This window comes from Pinus tabuliformis, chromosome 2_1 (genome assembly GCF_031772625.1).
Source record: "Pinus tabuliformis cultivar Carrire ecotype Pingquan chromosome 2_1, CPIR1, whole genome shotgun sequence".
NCBI classification, from domain to species: domain Eukaryota; kingdom Viridiplantae; phylum Streptophyta; class Pinopsida; order Pinales; family Pinaceae; genus Pinus; species Pinus tabuliformis.
This window is the reverse complement of record NC_142299.1, coordinates 747,441,095-747,463,374: the sequence shown is the minus strand read 5'-3', so window position 1 is coordinate 747,463,374 and position 22,280 is coordinate 747,441,095. Positions and strand designations below refer to the sequence as shown.

The window sequence follows — 22,280 nt, the reverse complement described above, 5'->3', positions numbered from 1 at the left end:
GTCCTTCCTTAGGATAGGAAGATTGTTGATCTTCATGAGGGCCATATCTTCGTCGAAGGTGACATCATGACTTATCTCAACTTCCTTTTGACCAGCCACATAAATTCTATATCCCTTAGAATTTTCACTATAGTCCACAAAGATTATTTTCTTCCCAGATGAACCTAATTTGCTTATTTCTCTTTCGGCACATGAAAATATACGGGACTTCCAAAAATTCTAAAATAAGAGACATCGGGTTTCTTACCAGTGAACATTTCTTCGAGAGTCTTGGAGTCCAATGCTTGATGAGGGCATCGGTTTTGAACATACGCGATGATATTTGCAGCTTCAATGCACAGGAACTTTGGAAGGCCTTGATCATGAAGCATGGCACGAACTGCTTCTACAATAGAGCGATTCTTCCTTTCAGCCACACCATTCTGCTCATGAGTGTATGGCGTTGTAGTCTCCCTCTTAATGCCAGCTTCTCTGCAATAATCTTGGAATTCATTGGATTCATGCTCGTCCCATTATCAGTGCTTAATATCTTGATTTGCTTCTTGGATTAGTTTTCGATCAAGGCTTTGAAGTGTCGGAACCAGGTGAACACTTCATCCTTCTTCTTCAAGAAGTAGATCCAGGCCTTGCGAGAATAATTATCTGTAAAGGTGAGATAATATAAGTATCCTCCCAAAGAGTTTACGGCCATCATACCAGATATGCCGGAGTGGATCAATTGTAATATATTTGTGGTCTTGCTATTACTTGAGGGGAATGGTCCCCTTGTAAGTTTTCCATCAGCACATCCCATACATACACCTTCATGCTCTACTTTGAACTTAGGCATACCTGTCACCATCTATCTCAAATCAAGTAGGGCCTTCTAATGAAGATGGACAAACCTCCGGTGCCATAGTTCAGATTGTAGAGATGTGTCGCAAGACATGGCTCCCAATGGACTTCCCCCAACTTGATACAAAGTGTCAACCCTGAACCCAAGAGTAAAAGCATCTTTAAAATTTCTTTTCCAAACACGTACCTTTCCATCGATGAATGCCACCTTGAATTCTTTGTCCTCCATGGCTGAAATGGACACCAGGTTCTTGAGATCAGGTACATATAGTACTTCTTCCAAATGAATAGTGTTAACTTGATTCAATTGGAGGGTGACATTCCCTACTCCCTTCACATGATAGGTGGCATCGTCTCCAAGGATGATCTCCAAGTTTGTCTCCTTTTCTATCAGATTAGAGAGGGCTTCCTTGTATCCGGTGAAGTGTCTTGAGGCACCACTATCAATCAGCCAATTTCCTAAAATGTCCAGAGGAGAGGCAGTGGAGAGGGTCGATATAAGATAGTACTATTTTTGCTTATTGTTAACAACATTTGATTCTTCATACCTGGAGTTCCTTGATTTCTTGGAGGGTCGACCATTTCCTTGATGTCCCACATTCCTTTTTCCTTTGTCATTGGACCTGCCATTCCTTTGATCATTGTTGTTGAAGTTGCCCCTGGAATTATAGTGACCATCATCATGCGATATGTCCCTTCTATTTGGACACTCCCTTGCATAGTGGCCAAACTTATTGCAAACAAAGCACCTGCCCTTCCTTCCTCCCTTAGATCCAAGATTTCCATGGAAATGACCTTTAAACTACGCATTATTTCTCCTTTTGGCATGAGCGGAGAAGGGAATGGGGTTGCTTCTATTAGAAGGCATTTCTTGCTCCACCATTCTTGTTTCTTCTTGAATGCATCTTGACATCAATTCTTCAAACTCTGGAATTCGATCATTGTTGAGGACGGTGGTTCTAAATACATACCACTCAAGTGGGAGTCCTCCAAGGGTGGTGAGAGTAAGTTCCCTGATAGGAATGAATTCTCCAATCGAGAGTAGACCATTGTTGATCTCAGTAATCCTCAAGAAATAGGATTGAATGTCCTCGTCCTTGCCCTTCTTAATATCCTTCAATTTATTCTTGAGAAATAGAATTTGATTAGCATTACTAACATTGAACATGTCGACCAACTTGTCATAGATCTCCTTGGAGGTCTTCAATTCGAAGATATAGGCCACCAAATGCTTGTCAATGGAATCCCTGATAATCTTCTTCGCTCTGACTTCAGCCCTATTGTACTCTGTCTTCACCGCAGTCGGTGCATTTGAAGGAGATTCAAGAATTTTACCTTGCACATAGTCCATCACTTCTTTTTCTTCCAAGGTGAAATCAAGAGACATCTTCCATCCATGATAGTTAGATTTATCATCAAGCGTGTTTTCAGCTAGGAAGTAGGATGAGGAACCCATTGAACCTTTTGTCCTTGTCCAACTGTCTTTGGTGACTACTCTTTCACTCTTGCTTGGGCTTTGTCTTCACCTCAGCTCTGATACCATGTTAATTTTAGGCAACAATGGTGTGTTCTATGCTTTAGAGAAATTTTACTTCAATTTTTTATTAGCCCAGTATCAATATTCAGATTAGCAATCACATCAACATTATAGTAAAATGCAGATATAACATAAACATAAACAGTAGAAGACAAGCCAAGAGAAGAGGACACAAGATGTGGCACCAGCCAAGGACAAACCCCAATGTGGGGAAACCCTTGATGAAATCTTCTTTTAGTCTTCAATAGTTCAGCAGAGAGAGTACAATCTACAAATCTGATAATTTATAACAGCAGCAAAAGAGCCCTAACCAGAAATGTCAACGATGGTCAACAGGGCAAATTTGACCCTCAACAAATCGGTCAACTTCAACCTCCATATAACAAGATAAAACAACCCTCAAAACAGTCAAATTCAACCCAGTGAAAGTTTGGTCAAATAGCCCACCTGTGGTCAGCCCTAGCTGTAGTCAACGCTAGTCAACAATCAACGTTTAACCTCGATTTTTGTGCCCATAAATGCACCCTGCCCAAACAGAGATAGCCCTCACAAAAACACAGTCAAAGGACGTCAAAGCATAATGGTCAACACTTGGTCAAACTGTCCAGAAATTCGGTCTCTTGAAATTTCAGCCTCCAGAAATTTCGCTCTCCTGAAATTTCAAACGTGGAGAGAAGAGGCCCAGAAATTCGTACTCAATCAATGAGGAGAGAGAGATAGAAGTGTGAAGATGAGTGTCTCCAAATGAGGCTAAGTCACCTTCTATATATATGGAACGTTGAGGATGAATAGACATGATTGTTGGGCTTCTGAGCCTACATAAGTTTGTTGGCCGACTTTGACAATTTGACCATAATCAAAATAAATTCATAACTTCATTTATACATGTCAAGAATGAGATGATCATTAGATCAATCCTATACCTCTCGAAAAGAGAAATCCAAGAAAAATATCAGTTGTCATAAATAAGATGACCCATTTGGAGTTTGGCCCTAGTTGCCAATTTTAACAGAGCATATTGCAAATATGTCCCAAAGTGATCCACATCTTACGATATATATACTCATCTTCCTAATTCGAGTAACTTAAAACAAGGCCGACACGAACAACTTCTAGGCCGACTTGAGGTGACATAGGGCCAACTTGTAATAGGGATAACTTGAAGTGCATTTGAAGGTTAACTTGTAGCTAAAGACCTAAATGACTTCTTGAAGAAAAAAATTACATGACAAATCCTAAACATGCAATGTATGCCTTGACCTATTTGACTAATGACTCAAACATGAAACCCATGCTTTAATAATATTTTTCTTTTTACCATTTCCTTTATAAGAATTACATAAGAGACAAAGGAATAACGATTATGAAGACCAAAAATAGTTACATTTCCCAACACTCCCTTTTAATTAGAGATGTATTCATAATTGACCAATTTTACAAGGAAAATACTTCCTTTGAAAGGTTCTTATAAGAAGAATATCAACATACACAATGCTAGGGATACCAAAACTGCCAAGGTATCCAACACATCAAAGATCCAAACACTAGTACAAAATGACTAATTAGTTACTAAAAAAATAACTAAAATTTGCATATAAATGACCATTTTTCAGTCGGTGACAAATAGTCGTTAATTTACCGTATCTAATAATGCAACCAACTTTTAGTCCTTTATAGCTTAGTCATTAATTGGTTGTCTCAATTTTATCTAGTATATTTAGTCATTAATTTGGTTATTAATTTAGTCATTAATTATCACAATTAATGACCGAATACACAACAAAATATATTAATATATGATTATTTTAAAGAACCAATTAATATCCAAAAAAATATGACCAAAATGTTGATTGCGTTATAAGATACTATAAATTAACTACTAATAGTCATATATATGCAATTTTTATTCATCGTTTAAAATCAATTAACGACCATAGAAATATGACTAAATTTCGGTTGTGTTATAAGATACTATAAATTAGCTATTAATAGACGTATATACACAAAAAGTAGTCGTCATTTGTAATCACAAATTTATCATTTGCATTAGAAATTAGTTTTTCTTTGGTAGTTTCATATTCATTATATAAATGATTAATTTAATAGTTTATATTTATTTAATTTACCTTTAATAATAATCATTATAAACGACTAATTTAGTCATTATATATTCATTTAATTTGTGTTCATCATTAATCAATATAAACCATTAATTTAGTAGTTTCAGATAGATTTTGTGTTTATTATTAATCAACATAAATAAATTAGTATAGTTTTGCGACTAAAAAAAAATGTCATACAATGTGCATGTTTATCTAATATGAAAACGCAAAATTACATGTGTTAATTACAATACTAAATAATATCAAGTACAACTATAAATAATTTCAACCACATAAATTATGTTATATGAAATTTCAAGTATTACAATATAAGTTTCCAACTTGATATTGGCTAGACTACTATTTACACATAAAATATTATTTCATCACTTCAAAAAATTATCGTTGTGTTGCCAAGGCATTGCAGGTGAATTACCAACTCTAAAGACTTGACCATCAATCTTTATGTGTGCATCTCATGCGAGATATTGGCTTTAAGAGTATCATTCGACTGATTCTCTATTGGCTCCAAAATGTCTTCCACTCCACCAAGAGTCTAAATAACATTTGTTCAATAATTATTCAGATTCCATAGCTTCCCATCATGTCATTGATGAGTCCACCAAAACAGATTTTGTTTCAACACCTAATATTGTTTGAAGCATGTTCGTACCCTCCAACCTTTGTCATAAACTAGTGTCTCTATCTTTTTTAAAGAGAGTATTAATGCGAGGAATACCTCTATCCCATGAATCCTGTAATATCCAAGTAGAAGAAGTGTTGTAAACATAGTAGGTTCAATAATTATAAAGAGAATCCAGTAGAAAGCATACCTCAAAATCCTCAAGAGTTAATCGGATTCTGAGCATGTGCTTCCTGCCTCTTTCAAGCATATTCAATGGAAACATGTTGAGAGTCTACGAATTCACTCTCCCAGGGCTGTCATTGACCATATTGCTATCTCAGTACACAACTTTGAACTTGCACTTTTAAAAAACTTCAACTAGAGACAAATTGCCTACACTTGTATGTGCTAATACAGATTTGGAATAAGTTAATCTTCCTCATAGCTCATACCACTATGGAAGTGTGTAACTCCAACATTTGTTTGTTGACTATAACGTAGGTCACTTTGTGGGATTAAAATATGGCTCATAGATAGCATTCCAAGCCCTCCAGTTTCCTTGGATGTATAAAAGATAACAGGAGGAAACCTAATTTACAAAACATATATTTTCATAATAATATTCAAATCTTATCAGGCAATTTAAGTTTACTGAGTATTTCCTTTAAGCATATTATTGTCCTCTTCCTATGAAGAGACACAAGATACCTGCTTGGCATCTTGGAGTTCAAACCAATCTTTATACATGTTTGAATTTTATTTTCACATTTGACCTCGAATCAGCCCATATGAATTGGTATGGCTCATATCTTTGTATGATAGCACAATGTTGTTTTCTGCAATGACATAATCATCAATGTTGTGGTCGAGCACCAAACGTAGAATCCTGCAATAATTATAAATTCAGATTCTAGAAAAATAATTGTATGAAAAGAAAGATTTTCAGTACTCAAACTACCAGCGTAAAACAAAAGAATTCCCTGTTTAACATTGTCAGATCTATTTTTTCAAAGAACTTTTCAAATTTTGTCTGAAGCATCACAACACATTGACCTTCATTGGTATTCCATATATCTGGCAAATTATTGATTCCTTGCCACCACTTATATATCAAAAGTGGAGGTGGCTCTAAATCTGCAGGTTTTATCCAATTTGGAAAGAGAGGGCGTTTGTCACCTTCATACCAAAGATATTGATCAATATATGCATTTGTAATTTTCTCAAGAGATTCAATTTCATATACAGGGATCAGATAGCTATACAAGTCCATAAACTCAATGCCCATTGTAAGATTCCTGTCTAGAAAATTCCCAAAATTTTGCCTAGATAATTTTGAACTAGTGGCTTTCTTTCAGTGAACTATTTTGTCAAACAGTTTGTTTGTTTACTGTTGTAGGTGATGATGTTAAATTTAAATTTGCATGACATGTACAGTGGGTGTTGGAGCTATAGTAAATGCTTCAAATACTTTTGCAAACTCATAAATAAGATTGTCACTGCTGATATAACTTCCTATATATTTAACAGTCATTTATTTAGATTGGACATAAGTTTATACAGAGAAATAAAGATAGAGGGAACTCGGTACTGTAGCTCCGCTAGTGAGGCTCAAGATTATAATCTTCATAGTAGGCGTTGCCCAGAATATAAGACTTTCATGAAATTAAATTCAGCAGTAACTTCTTTGAGGATATGTTCCAGCTAAGAGGAGGAATTAACTCAACTCCCATGTGTACTCAGTTCTAAAAGATGCACACATAGCCGACTCATTCCAACTCCAATTAAAGAATTACACCAACATTTGATATACCTTCCAGCAATGATTAAATATGTCTAGGTGCCATATAAAGTTCCACTAAGAACGTCCAGCAATAAAAGGAAGAATAGTGTGGGCCCTCCTAGTAACCATTAGGCAAACAGCTAACAATTTGTGGTCCCCACATTATCCTTCTATGCACAAAGGTGGGGTCCCCATAACATATAGCAACAACACACTGACTCACCAAGATTCAATTGACATTCACATACAATCTGAGGTGATGAGAACCTTCAACCAAGTAATACATCTCCCCAATAGTGGTACACTGCTAAGTTTCCTTCTTCACTTGGCCCATGTCCAAGTCACACGAAATTGAGAGGGATAGAAACTAGAATGCGGCTTTCTATGGAGGAAATGTATGCCCAACAATTAGAAATGACCCATGGTCTAAGCTATTAGTAGGAAACACGACTTCTTGAGCCCAGAACTCAATTTTTGTTGACAGAAATTTGTCTCAGTAGATGTTGCTTCGCTCAGTCATCAGATGGAGGCAGCTCGACTCCTTTTTGTTCATAGGAAAAACTCGACCCAACAATAAGTCTATCCAACTGATAATTATATGAGTCGAACCCCTTGAAATATCGCAAGAACTTGTCCAACAGCTCCATAACACTCATACCATGCAACTGTGTATGGATCAGCCACAAAATCGACCTCAATTCTGGCATTTGGGTTGTCTCTCTTCACTTGCTTCCTCAACCTGTCAAAAATAAAATGAAGAGTGCCAATTAAGGTTTTAAAACCAACTGATAGGACATGAATACCTCCATATTTTTCAGGAAATCTTGTTCTCCATTGAAGCCCAACAGTGAAATCTAAGTGATTTCACTCACAAATCCAAAACTAGGGTGTCTCGTTGTAACACCGAAGTCTATTATGGTAGTTAGGGTTCCAAACCCTTAGCTTCTCCTTCAAACTCTCTTCAAGAGCTCTTTCTCCAACTCACAATGCACAAATGAGGAGAGTCTCCTCATTTTCCTTATTTAATGAGTTTAGGGTTGCCTTTTCACCTTCACCTTCTCCTTTTTCTTTTCTTTTTGATTTTTTTTTTTAACTCACTTACCTTTTACCTTTTCCCTCCAATTAAATATTTAAAAGCACTTTTCCTTTCTTTATTTAATAAATTGACTTTTATAAACTAATTAAAGTCACTTTTAATGTCGTAAAATACTTAATTCGACTTTGTGATCACATTGGCCACCCAAAGCCCCTTTTTTTATCATTCTGACATGTAGATCTTTTCACCCTGATTCCAACGAGCTATTACACTAAGGAATGTCTCCAAGTAATCAGCCTGAAACACCACCTTAAGCATAAATAATTAAAATGTGTTCATTATCAACGCCATTTTACGTAAATCGTCGAAACGTAACAGAACCAAGAGCAAACCGTGCAGACTTGATCTCAATGATGAATATGGTAAGCGATCCCATCAGAGCCATAAAACTCCTCTAAAACCCTTTGGGCCCACCAATGGAGTAATCTTGCTCCTATGACCAGGCTTACACAAGCTATGGAAAACCCTCCTAACCACCTCACCTAGTAATCCAAAATTTGGGGACATTACAGTCTCCCCTCCCCAAAATTGCTTGCCCTCAAGCAATGCCATTGCATGTTGTCACTCCACAAGTTGATCCAAGTGAATACCAGGGTCCCAAACCATCCTAGTCATCGTGAAGCATCTCTTGCTCCACTCACTCACCAAAAAGGAATAAGCACTAGAGGCCCTCTGCACACTGCCAATAAGTAGTGTCTCGATAATGTGAAAGTTCGACCAACTCCTCAAGAAGTTGCTCTACCAGAAAACCAATCTCGTGCACCTCACAAGTGAACTCCTAAAAGTACCTTCCAAAACCTGCTAAAAAGGATCCTCACCCATAGGAACTAACCACTACCACCTCTTATACCCCCAATGAATCACTGGGAAGTGAAACGCCCTCTGCCAAATTGAAGTCCAATGGAAGATCCGAGTGATCTTCCCCTGTAAAGACCAACTCACCCATAATGGTGGTTGAGTTGTCAAGTGTTGTAATGCCAAGGTCCCATGCTAATCCCAAAAGGAAACTGCCATGTTGTCGTTGCGCCACTCTGATCATAACTAACTGTTGCGGCGAAGCACTGCTAACTGTTGGCGCCCATCTGTGCCCCATCACTAATCCCTGTATGCAACCAATAGATGGACACCATGTATCATGAATCAATCTGGTGCATGCTAAACTGCCCTACTCCTGCCTAATCACACATCGGACTATGTTATCCCGTCTCTTGGTGATGTACCCAATTATTGCCTGGAGCCCACATGCCGTCCTGTAAAAGAGGCCTACCATCCACTATGCCCCATGCTCGTACAATGGCTTGAAATGTCATATCGAAGGTGTGTCATTCAACTCTCCCATGATCATCTCCCTAAGTGTGTACTCAGGGGTAGAACATATGTTGCCTCTGCAGTGGGTCACGCCATCCCTAATCATGTATCTGTCAACTTGCGCTCCGACAATATGCCTCAGCTGGGAAGTCATTATCCTGTCCACGATGCATTGTGTCTCACCCAACTGTCTTAAGTGAACCTCGTGTGTCTTGCTATATGTGATGATAGCATCAAAGAACAACAACAAAAGCCTCTGCAATAGTATGCCAGACTGGAAAGTGACGGATGCATGGGTCAATCCCAAAGTTGTGATCATCAAGAACCCATATGGATACACATGGGTAGTCATGTGAGTATCCTACTCTCTGATTCTAATCAAGTGATGCTCCAATCAAAGATCAAAATTCGAGGAATGCAATGCTCCTTGACGCTCATCCATCCTAGTTAAGCCAGGCCCATTTGTATGCTCGATGTCCTAATTAATCTGTCTCCCCAAAACCAATGCTTTGAGATCTCATTGTGCATCACCATACACCATTGTATAAAACCATGCATCATTATACTCCTCTACATGCCCTTGCACACCATGGCATATCCCTGTACCCCACTAGTTATGCCTGCCTGCTGCTGACACACCCTGTACCATCTGGTATCCCACATGCATCAATGTATTTGCCATCCTGCCAGTGGACCCATCATGATGTGAGCCATATCTCTTCTATCCCGGTAGACCTGAGTGGCATGACTCCTCACATGCTAATGGGGATGTCACTATTGTGCAAATCCTCGATGGCTCATGTGCCCAATACATCAACAAAAGAACATCATCCCCATATACTACTCTATATGGTGGCATATAAATGCCATCCCATCTAAATAACTCTCGTCGGGGCATGTTGACCACCCTGCAACCCCATGCATGAACGACGTGCCAAGACATCTCTTGAAGTTTGCACACTCTTGCATCAAACCAACCAGCCACTAGTGTTGACCATAACTCTGATGGAAGTATGAAGGAACATGAAGGCTTCGTCACTGAGTCAATCACCCAGTCAACGCCATAGTCATCCTTCACACCTGGTAAATTATTGAAAACCCCACTTGAATCCCAATGCCAACCAGGGTCTCCAGTATCCACTCCACTCATGTTAACCGAACCTAGACCCCAAATGGATGCATCCTCATCTGAAATATATCTATATCTACATCATGTGTGTGTATAATCAGAAACCTCTGGAACATGCCTCTCTGCAAGTGTCAGTTCATCTGGGTGCACCTCATGCTCCATTGTCACAGGAGGCTCCTTTATCAAATCATGAGTGTCCCTAACATCCTCTTGTGTGATGGTTGCTCTAGAAGAATGTACAGAATGCAACTCCATACAAGGCTACTCGATCTGCAACTCTGATTCTTGAAGGGCCATTTTGAGTGTTTTTCAAGGACTCCTAGGAAATATCAAGCTCATAAGTAAGCCTGTCGACTTCCTCCTCTTTTCCTACTAGCGCATCATGATATATTTCAGCAAGCATGAGTAGGTGATATTTGTCTGAAAAGGAGGTGTAGGTAGTTAGATTTCATCTCTACCAATGCCTCTCTGAGGGTCTAAAAATCTGCAAGTGAAGGCTCTCCTCCCAAATGATCATGTGTCACTGCACTCCTCCAACAATAATCTATCACCAATACCAGTGCATCATCATATTGCCTCGTGGTTGCCCTAATCTTGTCTGTGTTCATCTTCAATTGGGTTTCCAAGTTATAGGCATAAGTAGGCTTGTGAGCAACATTTACCTCATCAACTGATGGGACTGAGTTTGCACCGTCGACCACTTGTGTGTTATCTTCTTTGCACACCTCTTGGGGATCATCATCAACTATTGTAGCCTCATGATTTTCTTTGTACCCATCATCTAATTCAACAATCTCACTAAGTGAAAATAGGCAGTTTGTAGCAATTTTTTATTCCCTTCCATCCCAAACTATCATTCCAACTTGTTGGGGTGAATCTGTGATAGCTTTATTTTCAACAGGTGTGACTTTTCTCAATTCGTTCTGGAAGGTTTGGTCATAGTTTTCATCTTCAATCCTTGCTTCCTGGTCCTTGACTACATTTTCATTTTTTTATTTTCTATTCCCTTTTCTATTTAATGCATTTGATGACACCCATGCTTCCATGTCCTTTATCACCTTTGCAAAGGTTTTGTTATAATTTTCAATTTTTTTGGCAAATAATTCTTCTTGACTTAGAAGCATTGTTCCCTTGTTATAATCTGCCCTTTGAACCCAACAACTGTATCTTGACACCTTCAAAATAAAGTCCTCGAACTTGACTTTTCAAAGATAACCCACGGCTGAGCCAAGATCAATGCTCTAATACCACTATAAGATTCATATCTAGAAAATTCCCAAAAATTTGCCTAGAAAATTCTGAACTGGTGGATTTCTTTCAATGAACTCTTTTGTCAAACAGTTTGTTTGTTTATTGTTGTAAGTGATGATGTTAAATTTAAATTTGCATGACATGTACAGTGGTCGTTGAAGCTATAGTAAATGCTTCAAATGTCCAAACAAATATTTTTGCAAACTCATAAATAAGATTGTCACTCTTGATATAACTTCCAATATATATATATATATATATATATATATATATAAGTCTGAAAATGAACAATCATTTATTTCGATTGGACATAAGTTTATACAGAGAAATAAAGATAGATGGAACCTGGTACTGTAGTGTCGTTAATGAGGCTCAAGATTACAATCTTCATAGTGGGCACTGCCCAGAATATAAGACTTTCATAAAATTAATTTCAGCAGTAACTTCTTTGAGGATATTTACCAGCTAAGAGGAGGAATTAACTCAGCTCCCATGTGTACTCAATTCTGAAAGATGCACACATACCTAGCTCGTTCCAGCTCGAATTAAAGAATTACACCAACAGTTGATACACCTTCCAGAAGGGATTAAATATGTCTAGGTGTCGTATAAAGTTTCACTAAGCACGTGCAGCAGTAAAAGGAAGAATAGTGTGGACCCTCCTAGTAACCATTAGGCAAACAGCTAACAATTCATAGTCCCCACATTATCTTTCTACACACAAAGGTGGGTCCCCATCACATATAGCAGCAACACATGGACTCACCAAGGTTTAATTGACATTCACGTACAAGCTGAGGTGATGAGAACCTTCAGCCAAGTAATACGTCTCCCCAACAATGGTATGCTACTAAGTTTCCTTCTTCACCGGCCCCATGTCCAAGTCACATGAAATTGAGAGGGGCAGAAACTAGAATGCGGCTTTCTGTGGAGGAAATGCAAGCCCAACAATTAGAAATGACCAATGGCCTCAGCTATTAGTAGGAAACATGAATTCTTGAGCCCAGAACTCGATTTCTATTGACAGAAATTTGTCTCAACAGATGTTACTTCGCTCAGTCATCAAATGAAGGCAGCTCGATTCCTTTCTGCTCATAGGAAAAACTCGACCCAACAATAAGTATGTCCAGCTGATAATTATATGGCTTGAACCCCTTGAAATATCACAAGAACTCGTCCTGCAACTCCATAACACTCGTACCATGTAACTGTGTATGGCTCAGTCACAAAACTGACCTCAATTCTAGCATTTGGGTTGTGTCTCTTCACTTGCTTCCTCAACCTGTCAAAAATAAAATGAAGAGCACCAATTAAGGTTTTAAAACCAACTGATAGGACATGAATACCTCCATATTTTTCTGGAAATCTTGTTCTCCATTGAAGCCCAACAGTGAAATCTGAGTGATTTCACTCACAAATCCCAAACTAGGTATCTCGTTGCAACACTAAACTCTGTTATGGCAGCTAGGGTTCTAAACCCTCAGCCTCTCCTTCAAACTCTCTCCAAGAGCTCTTTCTCCAACTCACAATGCATGAATGAGGAGAGTCTCTTCATTTTCCTTATTTAATGCGTTTAGGGTTGTCTTTTCACCTTCACCTCCTTTTTAGTTTTTTCTTTTTTTTGTAACTCACTTACCTTTTGCCTCCAATTAAATATTTAAAAACGCTTTTCCTTTCTTTATTTAATAAAGTGACTTTTATAAACTAATTAAAGTCACTTTTAATGCCGGAAAATACTTAAGTCGCCTCTGTGGTCACACTGGCCACCTAAAGCCCCCTTTTATCATTCTGACTTGTACATCATTGCACCATGATTCCAACGAGCTATTACACTAAGGTGTTTCTTCAAGTAATCATCTTGAAACAACACCTTAAGCATATATAATTAAAATATGCCTATTATTAACGACATTTTATGGAAATCATCGGAATGCAATAGAACCAAGAGCAAATCGTGCGAAATTGATCTCGATGATGAAATATGGTAAGTGATCCTAGTCAGACCTATAAAACTCCTGTAAAACCCTTTGGGCCCACCAATGGAGTAATCCTACTCCTATGACCACGCTGATACAAGCTCTAGAAAACCCTCCTAATCACCTCGCCTAGTAATCCAAAATTTGGGGACATTACACCCACCTACAATGTGAAACATAGCTAGTCATTAGAAACCCAAGAGACAACATTTCAACGCCATTGATTTAGCATATGGAAGTGATTAATTATACAAATTACTTCTCTGAAGGCACGTTGTGTTAGCAGATGACGTTTGATACGTGATAATGCCTCATGTGGATTATCATATCCCTGCTCGATAAGACCCAGCTCTTCCCTCTGTTGTTGATTTAATCGGACAACAACACTAAGGTTCTTTCAATCATTCCAGTGCTAGTATTAGGAGGTTGGTGTCATGTTTAAATGACAATGGTGGAAAAGGAATCGGAGAAAAATTTCTCAATTCCATCCAATGCACTGTAGTGGTATAAACAACCACAGCTTCCTCAAGTGTTACATAGGGGCTATCATTCAAGTAATTATGTTGTCGTTCCTGTTAAGAAATCAACATAAATGATTAGTAATTTATAAACCTCTTTGATCTTGAACATTAAAAATTTTCCATTCAGTATAGTGTAGGGGAAATAAAAGCACGCCTACTCTGCTTTTAGCCAAAGTCTTTTGAACCTTCCTAGATTTTTTCGACAAATCATCTTGTCCACAGTTGCACCATGCCTTATACATTCATGATTATAATGAGCAACATTGATCCATCAATCTGCTTTTGATTTACATAATGAAGAATCATATTCTCAATTGGCACTCGTAGGCCAAGCACCTGGAGTACCAAAGCAGTGATCTTATTTATAAACTTGAGATATAACAGAGAACATAAATAAAGAAAATAGTGAAATTTGTCATGCTTAATTGAAAGCTCTATTACAACATGTACCTTCCAAGGGATGTTTTCCTTCCAAAGAACAGCAGGTTTCACTCAAATGTTGCAAAATTGTGCGAGCTTTATTCTGATTGATGCCCTCTGTCACAATATGACCGAGTATGTCAGCAATCAGATAAGAGACTCAGAAATTGCATAACACTAAAACAGAGCAAAGGGAGAAACAAAGATGTAGAAACTTCAAAGCAAACAACCAAATTAATCATTACAAAACGAGCTAGGAAGAGGAGAAATAGCATGTCCATCAAGGATTGAACATATATAGAACAGATTAACTCAGGCCTCTTTACTATCAGCATCCAAGCGGTTTCAATCTAATTGATGCATTCCAAACAACAAAAACATCCCTTTCCTGCCAGTTATCACAGAAGGCAAAAATTAAAATCACCTAGCATTGAATCAAGAACATCATGCATGATAGCTGCTTTAAGCTCCAAATCGAAATGACTTTCAACGCTTTGTTTCGTCACAGTGTTTGCCACTACCTTTGAATGACGACCTTCAAACTGTCGTGCAAGCAGGTTTCCAAGCCACCTTTCTAGCAATGGTACTATACCACGTAGGAAAACATCCCCTTCTTGCCAGTTATCACATAAGGAAAAAATTAAATTCACCTAGCATTGAATCAAGAACATCATGCATGACAGTTTCTCTAAGCTCCAAATCAAAATGACTTTCAACCCTTTGTTTCGTCACAGTGCTTGCCACTCCCTTTGAATGACGACCTTCAAACTATCATGCAAGCAAGTTTCCAAGCCACCTTTCTAGCAGTGGTACTATACCACGTAAAAAAAACAACCATACTCTCCACATTGGAGCCCAAAATCCACATTCAGGTCCTTTCCCAACAAGCCCAGTGTTAAAGCGATAATAAATCAAATGCTTCAGATCTTTACACATTCTTATTTGCCGCATAAGCCAATACTTGTAACGATACATACTAGTCAACTACCCTACATGTGAAAATGTATATTGTAATCCATCTACCAACTGGAAAGCATCTACATTTCCCAGTCAAAATTGGATATTTGCATCAACAACTAGTTTTGTTAGTCTCAAAATTTCACAACATAAATGGAAAGCATTTCCAAAAAATGACTTCTTATGCTCCTTCATTGTGAGTGTCTTCATAGGCTTCAGATTGAAATTGTAATCAAGATGAAGATAATTCAAGTTCTTTCGGTGAATAAGAAGATTCAGCATATTGTAACCTTGTCTGCAAACTTAAAGCCCAGCCTCTACTCAATCTAGCTCAATTGTCTGGAAAAATTTGGTAGCTTGTAGGGAATGAAACAAGTATTTCTTCTTTTGATCCTTTGGAGGCCTATGATGAAGTTCATTCAACACATAACATTTTAGGAGATTTTGATAGCTCACTTGAACCTTCATTGGATATGTGGGAGGACTACATGACATGAAACATTCAAGGAATCAAATCCATGGCACATGCAAAACAAAACTAAAGAACACAAAGAACATGAATATGAATCATGCATCAGAAAATGCAGACTAGTGTTTCTTGTACCAATCAGAAACAAGAAGAATATCTTCCGCTCATTGCATATGACCTGATCGCATATTGAATGGACATGAAGAAAACAAAAACAAAATACCAGTAGTTATTGTATCTGTGTAAAGTGGTGTATCGTGCAACAAAGGTTCGACACCTTCTGGAACAAAAAAATCATTGTCATCATCCTCCTCGTAAGTTTTCCTCTCACGGCGAATAGTCTTATGAAAAGAAATTGGATGAATCAGGGGATCAAAATAAAATGTTGGTAAATCTGGTTCTTCAGTTTTTATGTACATCACCATGGGACTATGATATATACAAAACTTAACATTCCTAGGCCTGTTGTTGTAGAGATGAGGAAATGCAATTCTATATTGTTCGAAGTGGAGAGCGGATAATAAGCTTATTAATATCATTGAATTCATTCCAGTCTTCATCACCCTTCTCCATATCTCAGTACAAAGGCTCAAACTTTGGTCCTCCTGTTGTTAAAATAGACATGTCAGTAAAAGTCTGAACTTGATTGCAACAATAACAGTTATGACAAGAGAAAGAAAAATAGATGACCAAAGATTGACCCAACAATTTTCTGGGCATAGACTTCATAATACCTAGTATGCACATGTTCAATACTTTTGCTATGAAAATGACTCCATATCAAAGAGATAGAAATAGTTTTTATCAATCAAGTCAGAAAGTAGTTGTCCTAGGAGACAATGTAAAGTTGCCATGATGGGAAGTGATAATTGCCACCTTCTATAACTAGGCCCATTTATAGGTTTTGTTTTCACTAGGGGCTTGTGGTCATAAAACCATGTGTATACCGCAGAATCTTCTTACTCATGCAGCTCCAAGTGGATAGGTTCAAGAGGGTTCACAACTAACAAATTGTCTGCATAATCTAAAGGAAGTTCCTCATCATCAAATGGTGGAAAGCGCATTCTTTTAAAATGTCGCATGTCCCTTTTTTCTCTCCACATCATGATCCAGATTTCACATTGTACCCCTGTTAATTTTAGATAACAATGGTATGTTCTATGCTTCAGAGCAATTTTACTTCAATTTTCATAATAGCCCAATATCAATATCCAATTTAGCAATCACATCAACATGACAGTAAAATGCAGATAGAACATAAACAATAACAGTAGAAGACAAGCCAAGACAAAAGGACACAAGATATGGCACCAGCCAAGGACAAACCCCAATGTAGGGAAACCCTTGATCAATTCTTCTTATTATTCTTCAAAAGTTCAACAAAGAGAGAGAGAGAACAATATACAATATTCACTTGCCCAATCAAAGTGAAATCTGACCAGTCAAATAGCCGTAACATAAAGCCCTAACTAGAAAGTCAACGTCGGTCAATAGGGCAGATTTTGACCTCCAAAACAACTCGATCAAACTTGGTCAACTCGACCTCCAAAAGCTAGTCAAACCAGCCCAAAAACAGTCTGAAAAAGTCCAGTCAAATATAGTCAACAAAAGTCAATGCTGCAGCAAACCCTTCTGCAGTCAACACTGGTCAAACAGCCTTGATTTATGTGCCCATAAATGCGGCCTACCCAAACAAAGATCCCCCACACAAAACCGCAGTCAAAACAGGTCAACGCAAGTCAAAACAACCCTTTTGCAACTTCGGTCAACGCTGGGCAACGCAGGGACAGAAAACCCTTCTCTTCTTCGCATGTGTGGAGAGCTGCCTCTGAAATTCGTACCCAATCAATGAAGGAGAGAGAAGAATGTGAGTGAGTGAAGTGTCTAAATGAGGAGGAGGCACCTTGTATTTATATGCAAACATTGAGGATGAATAAACGTGACTGTTGGGCTTCTGAACCTACATTAGTTTGTTGGCCGACCTTGACAATTTGTCCATAAACAAAATAAATTCATAATTCCATTTGTACATGTCAGAATGAGATGATCTTTAGATCAATCCTACACCTCTCGGAGAGAGGAATCCAATAAAAATATCAGTTGTGTCATATGAGCTGTTCAAGGTGAAGTTTGGCCCTAGTTGCCAAATTTAACACTCACTCTCAACTAGGGAGAACTTCACCTGCCAACCTGCTTGACAATCTGTGCCATCCATGTCTCTGCTCTGCTGAACCATGAAGAAAGAAGAAATGGTCGAGAATGTATCATACCATTCTCCACTGACCCGAAGTCAGTCTCCAATAATAGAGTGTTTCATACCACTCTTAACTGACCCGAAGTCAGTTTCCATTGATGCCAGATCAATATCAAATATCCTAGCATAGGGAGTACGGTAGTACACGTTGCGTCCATCGGTAGTACTATAGTCTCTATCCTCATTTCCCTACTCATTGGCTACATGAGAGGTACTTACCATGAGTCTCAGAATGCATGGGTAGGACTTGCCAGCAGGAGAAGATGAACCACTCATCCTGCTCATATGCCATAGGAGAAGGTGAACCACTCATCCTATGCATATCTCAACATGGGGTATCACAGGGGAAGGTGAACCACTCACCCTGTACATTGTGCACCATTAGGGAAAGGTGAACCACTCACCCTGTACATCGTGCACCATTAGGGGAAGGTGAACCACTCACCCTATGGTCGCTCATCGCTCCAAGAAATACCCCAAGCCCCCTGGAGCTCCTAGAGCTCAACATCCATCTCATACGGGACCCTCATAAGAGGGTCTCTCCATGACTCCAAGTTGTTCAAGGAAGGTTAATAATTTGACCTTCCCTAGGGGCTTCGTAAGAATATCAGCGACCTAATCATCAGCCCCCATATGACGAGGCCTTATTGCTCCCAATTGTACCATATCCCGGATAAAGTGGTACACAATATCAATATGCTTGGAGCGGTCAAGGAACATGGGATTCTCAGAAAGACGAATCCCACTTGGTTGTCGCAATAGATCACGGTGGTATCCAGTACATGTCCAAACAACTCACTAAAGAGCTTCCTCAACCAAACAGCTTCACAGGAGGCCATACTAGCAGCGATGTATTTAGCCTCAGCGGTGCTCAAGGCAACCGACTTCTGCTTCCTACTCATCCATGATATCAACGCAGAACCTAGAGAGAAGCAACATCCAGCTGTGCTTTTACGATCCACCACACTGCCAGCCCAATCTGTATCAGAGTAACCATGGAGCCTCACATTCTCGGCAGTGTATCTCAGTCCATAAGTGATTATGCCCCGGAGATATCTCAAGAGATTCTTGGTAGCAATCCAATGTATGTGATGAGGCTTGACCATAAATTGACTCAATGTATTCACTACAAAACATATGTCCGGACGAGAGTTCACCAAGAACATCAGGGCCCCCACAAGTTGACAATACTCAGAAGGATTTCCCAAATCGGGCCCAGCAACACTTCCGCATAACTTCTTGAAGTTAAGTTCCATCGGAGTAGTCACGGACTTGCAGTCCACCATCCCAAATCTTTCAAGTATCTTCACAATATATTTTCCTTGAGAAAGGAAAATCTCACCTATATCTTGCCAAACCTCCAACCCTGGAAATAATGCATCATTCCTAGGTCCTTCATTTCAAATTCGGAAGCCAACTCCCTCTTACATTAATGAATAAAAGGGTTTGCACCTATCAGAAAGAGATCGTCCACATAGAGTACCAAGATGAGAGGTTTATCATTCTCAACCTTAAAGTAAAGGTTCGGATCAACTTCACTTCTTGTAAATCCCATCTTCATCAAATAGTGGTTGATCCTCTCATACCAACCTCGGGGTACTTGCTTCAACCCATAGAGGGATTTCTTCAACCAACATACATGTGTCTGACGATCTTGAACTTTGAACTCCTCGAGTTGTTCTACATAGACTTCCTCCTTAAGTGAATCATGCAAGAAGGCAGACTTGACATCCATCTGGTGTAGATTCCATCCTTGTGAGGCAGCAAGGGCTATGATCGAACGGATGTTGGTGTAGTGAGCAACTTACCTTGTGAGGCAGCAAGGGTTATGATCGAACGGATGGTGGTGTAGTAGGCAACCGGTGCAAATATCTCATCATAATCTACATCTTCCTTTTGAGAGAAGCCTCGAGCAACAAATCTGGCCTTGAACTTTTCAGCACTTCCATCAGCTCCATGCTTGATCTTGTAGAGCCATTTCGAGATGACAACGGATTTGTCCTTGGGTCTAAGGACCACATCCCAGACATCATTCTTCATAATCGACTCATACTCTTTGTTCATTGTATCCTTCCAAACTTGGTGCTTTGCAACGTTTTCGAATGTGCAAGGCTCAGATTGAACAATGGTGCTCATTACAGTTAAGTACCCTTGGTACCTATTCAGCCTCTTGCTTTCACGAACTGTCCCCCTAGGTGCAACATGTCTCTCGACATCTTCGAGAGTCTCCCTAAGCCATGAGGGTCTCCTTTTTTAGGAGGAGGGCTCATGAGGGAGTGGATCAATGGGATCCATTGGTCCTTCAACATCGAACATCAGCTCATCTTGCGGTTCTCCCTGCTTTCCTGAATCTACTTCTTTGTCCTTCCTTGGAAGGGAAGGTTACTAATCTTCCCAAGGGCAGCATCCTCATCGAAGGTGACATCATGACTTATCTCCACTTCCCTTTGACCAGGAACATAGATTCTATATGCCTTAGAAGTTTCACTATAGCCCACAAATGTTCCTTTCTTCCTAGAAGCGTCCAATTTTACTTCTCTTTTCTTTCGGCACATGAAAATATACAAGGTTACCAAAAATTCTAAAGTGAGAAACATCAAGTTTCTTACCGGTGAAAACTTCTTCGAGAGTTTTAGAGTCCAACGCTTGATGAAGACATCTATTTTGAACATACACGGCAGTGTTTGTAGCTTTAGCCCATAATAACTTTGGAAGGCTTTGATCATGAAGGGCACGTGTGGCTTCTACGATAGAACGGTTCTTCCTTTCTGCAACACCATTTTTCTCGGGAGTATATGCATTTATAGTCTCCCTCTTAATGCCAGCTTCTCTACAATAGTTATTGAACTCATTTGATTCATATTCGGTTCCATTATCGGTCCTCAATATTTTGATCTTCCCGATTTGATTTTCGACCAAAGCTTTGAAAGAATGAAACCATGAGAATACTTCGTCCTTCTTCTTCAAGAAATATATCCAAGTCTTGCGAGAGAAATAATCCATAAAGATAATATAATATAAATATCCTCCCAATGAGTTCACATGCATCATACCAAATAGATCAAAATGAACCAATTGCAATATGTGGGTAGTCTTGCTATCACTTGAGGGGAATGGGGACTCCCCTTGTAAGCTTTCCTTCAGCACACCCCTGACAAACACCTTCACGTTCTACTTTAAATTATGGCATACCTGTCACCATCTTCCTCACATCAGGTAGAGATTTATAATGTAGATGAATAAACCTTCGGTGCCATAATTCGAATTGAAGTGATGTGTCGCAAGCAGTATTTTTAAAACCAGCCTAACTAACCAGTTACCGGTCTAACCGGCCAGTCAGCAAGGCCACCGGTTGGAACCGGCTAAAAAACTCGGTCATGAAGGCAATGTGGTGAATTTTTGGCCCTAACCAGTCCCAATCGGCCAGTTCGTAGTCAAACCAGGCGGTTCAGTCCTAAACCAGCCAGTTTGTAGTCAAACTGGCCGATTCAATCCTAAATCGACCGGTTACCTGCCATTCCAGCCTCTACCATTTGTATTGTTGGTTTTTTTGTGGAGATCCTATCTCTAACATGATTAGAAGCTTGGAAATGAATTGTATGAGGATGACCCGCATTCTCTCTCATCACTTGAACCATATATGCATGAGACTTCAGATCCAAGGAAAAAAAGTGTGACGAAGGCCTTGTTGTAGCACCCCATGTTTCTATTAATAGTATGCATGTCATCATGTCTCAAATGAAGCACATTGTGATGATGAGATACAATTGCATGAAGGCAAGGGTTTGGTAAGTCATATTCCCTTCCAAGTTTCTAAATTTAGTAATGATTATTTTGATGATTTGGAGAGGGTATATTTTGTAGAAGAAAACTGAAGATGAAAACCTTTTAGGTGTTATCGTTCCCTCATGTAATGAAGAGCATGACGGCCAAGAGGATGAGGATTTTGACACTTTTTTATTGTAAGGCATAGATGGCATTTGTATTACTAGTTTGTTTGTGGAGATCCTATCTCTGACAT

The 22,280-nt window shown here is 39.0% G+C and overlaps 1 protein-coding gene and 1 pseudogene across 4 annotated transcripts in view; both read right to left on the bottom strand.

Moving 5' to 3' along the window:
- Positions 1-5,691: 5,691 nt before the first annotated feature.
- The window catches only part of LOC149202741 (pre-mRNA-processing-splicing factor 8A-like), a 58,633-nt gene continuing 42,044 nt past the window's right edge, over positions 5,692-22,280 (bottom strand). Inside the window, exons 5-7 of one of the 4 annotated variants that reach the window (XR_016253905.1) lie at positions 14,610-14,696; positions 12,125-14,495; positions 5,692-5,984 (exon numbers count right to left, since the gene is read on the bottom strand). Coding sequence is in view for 2 of the 4 variants with exons in the window: in XM_089403240.1 (XP_089259366.1) it covers positions 14,652-14,696 (45 nt within the window). In the remaining 2 variants the exon portion in view is untranslated. The remainder of the gene's footprint in view (positions 5,985-12,124; positions 14,496-14,609; positions 14,697-22,280) is intronic. The other 3 variants (XR_016253906.1, XM_089403240.1, XM_089403241.1) reach the window with 3 other exon arrangements.
- Positions 14,827-16,778, bottom strand: LOC149202742 (pre-mRNA-processing-splicing factor 8A pseudogene; annotated as a pseudogene).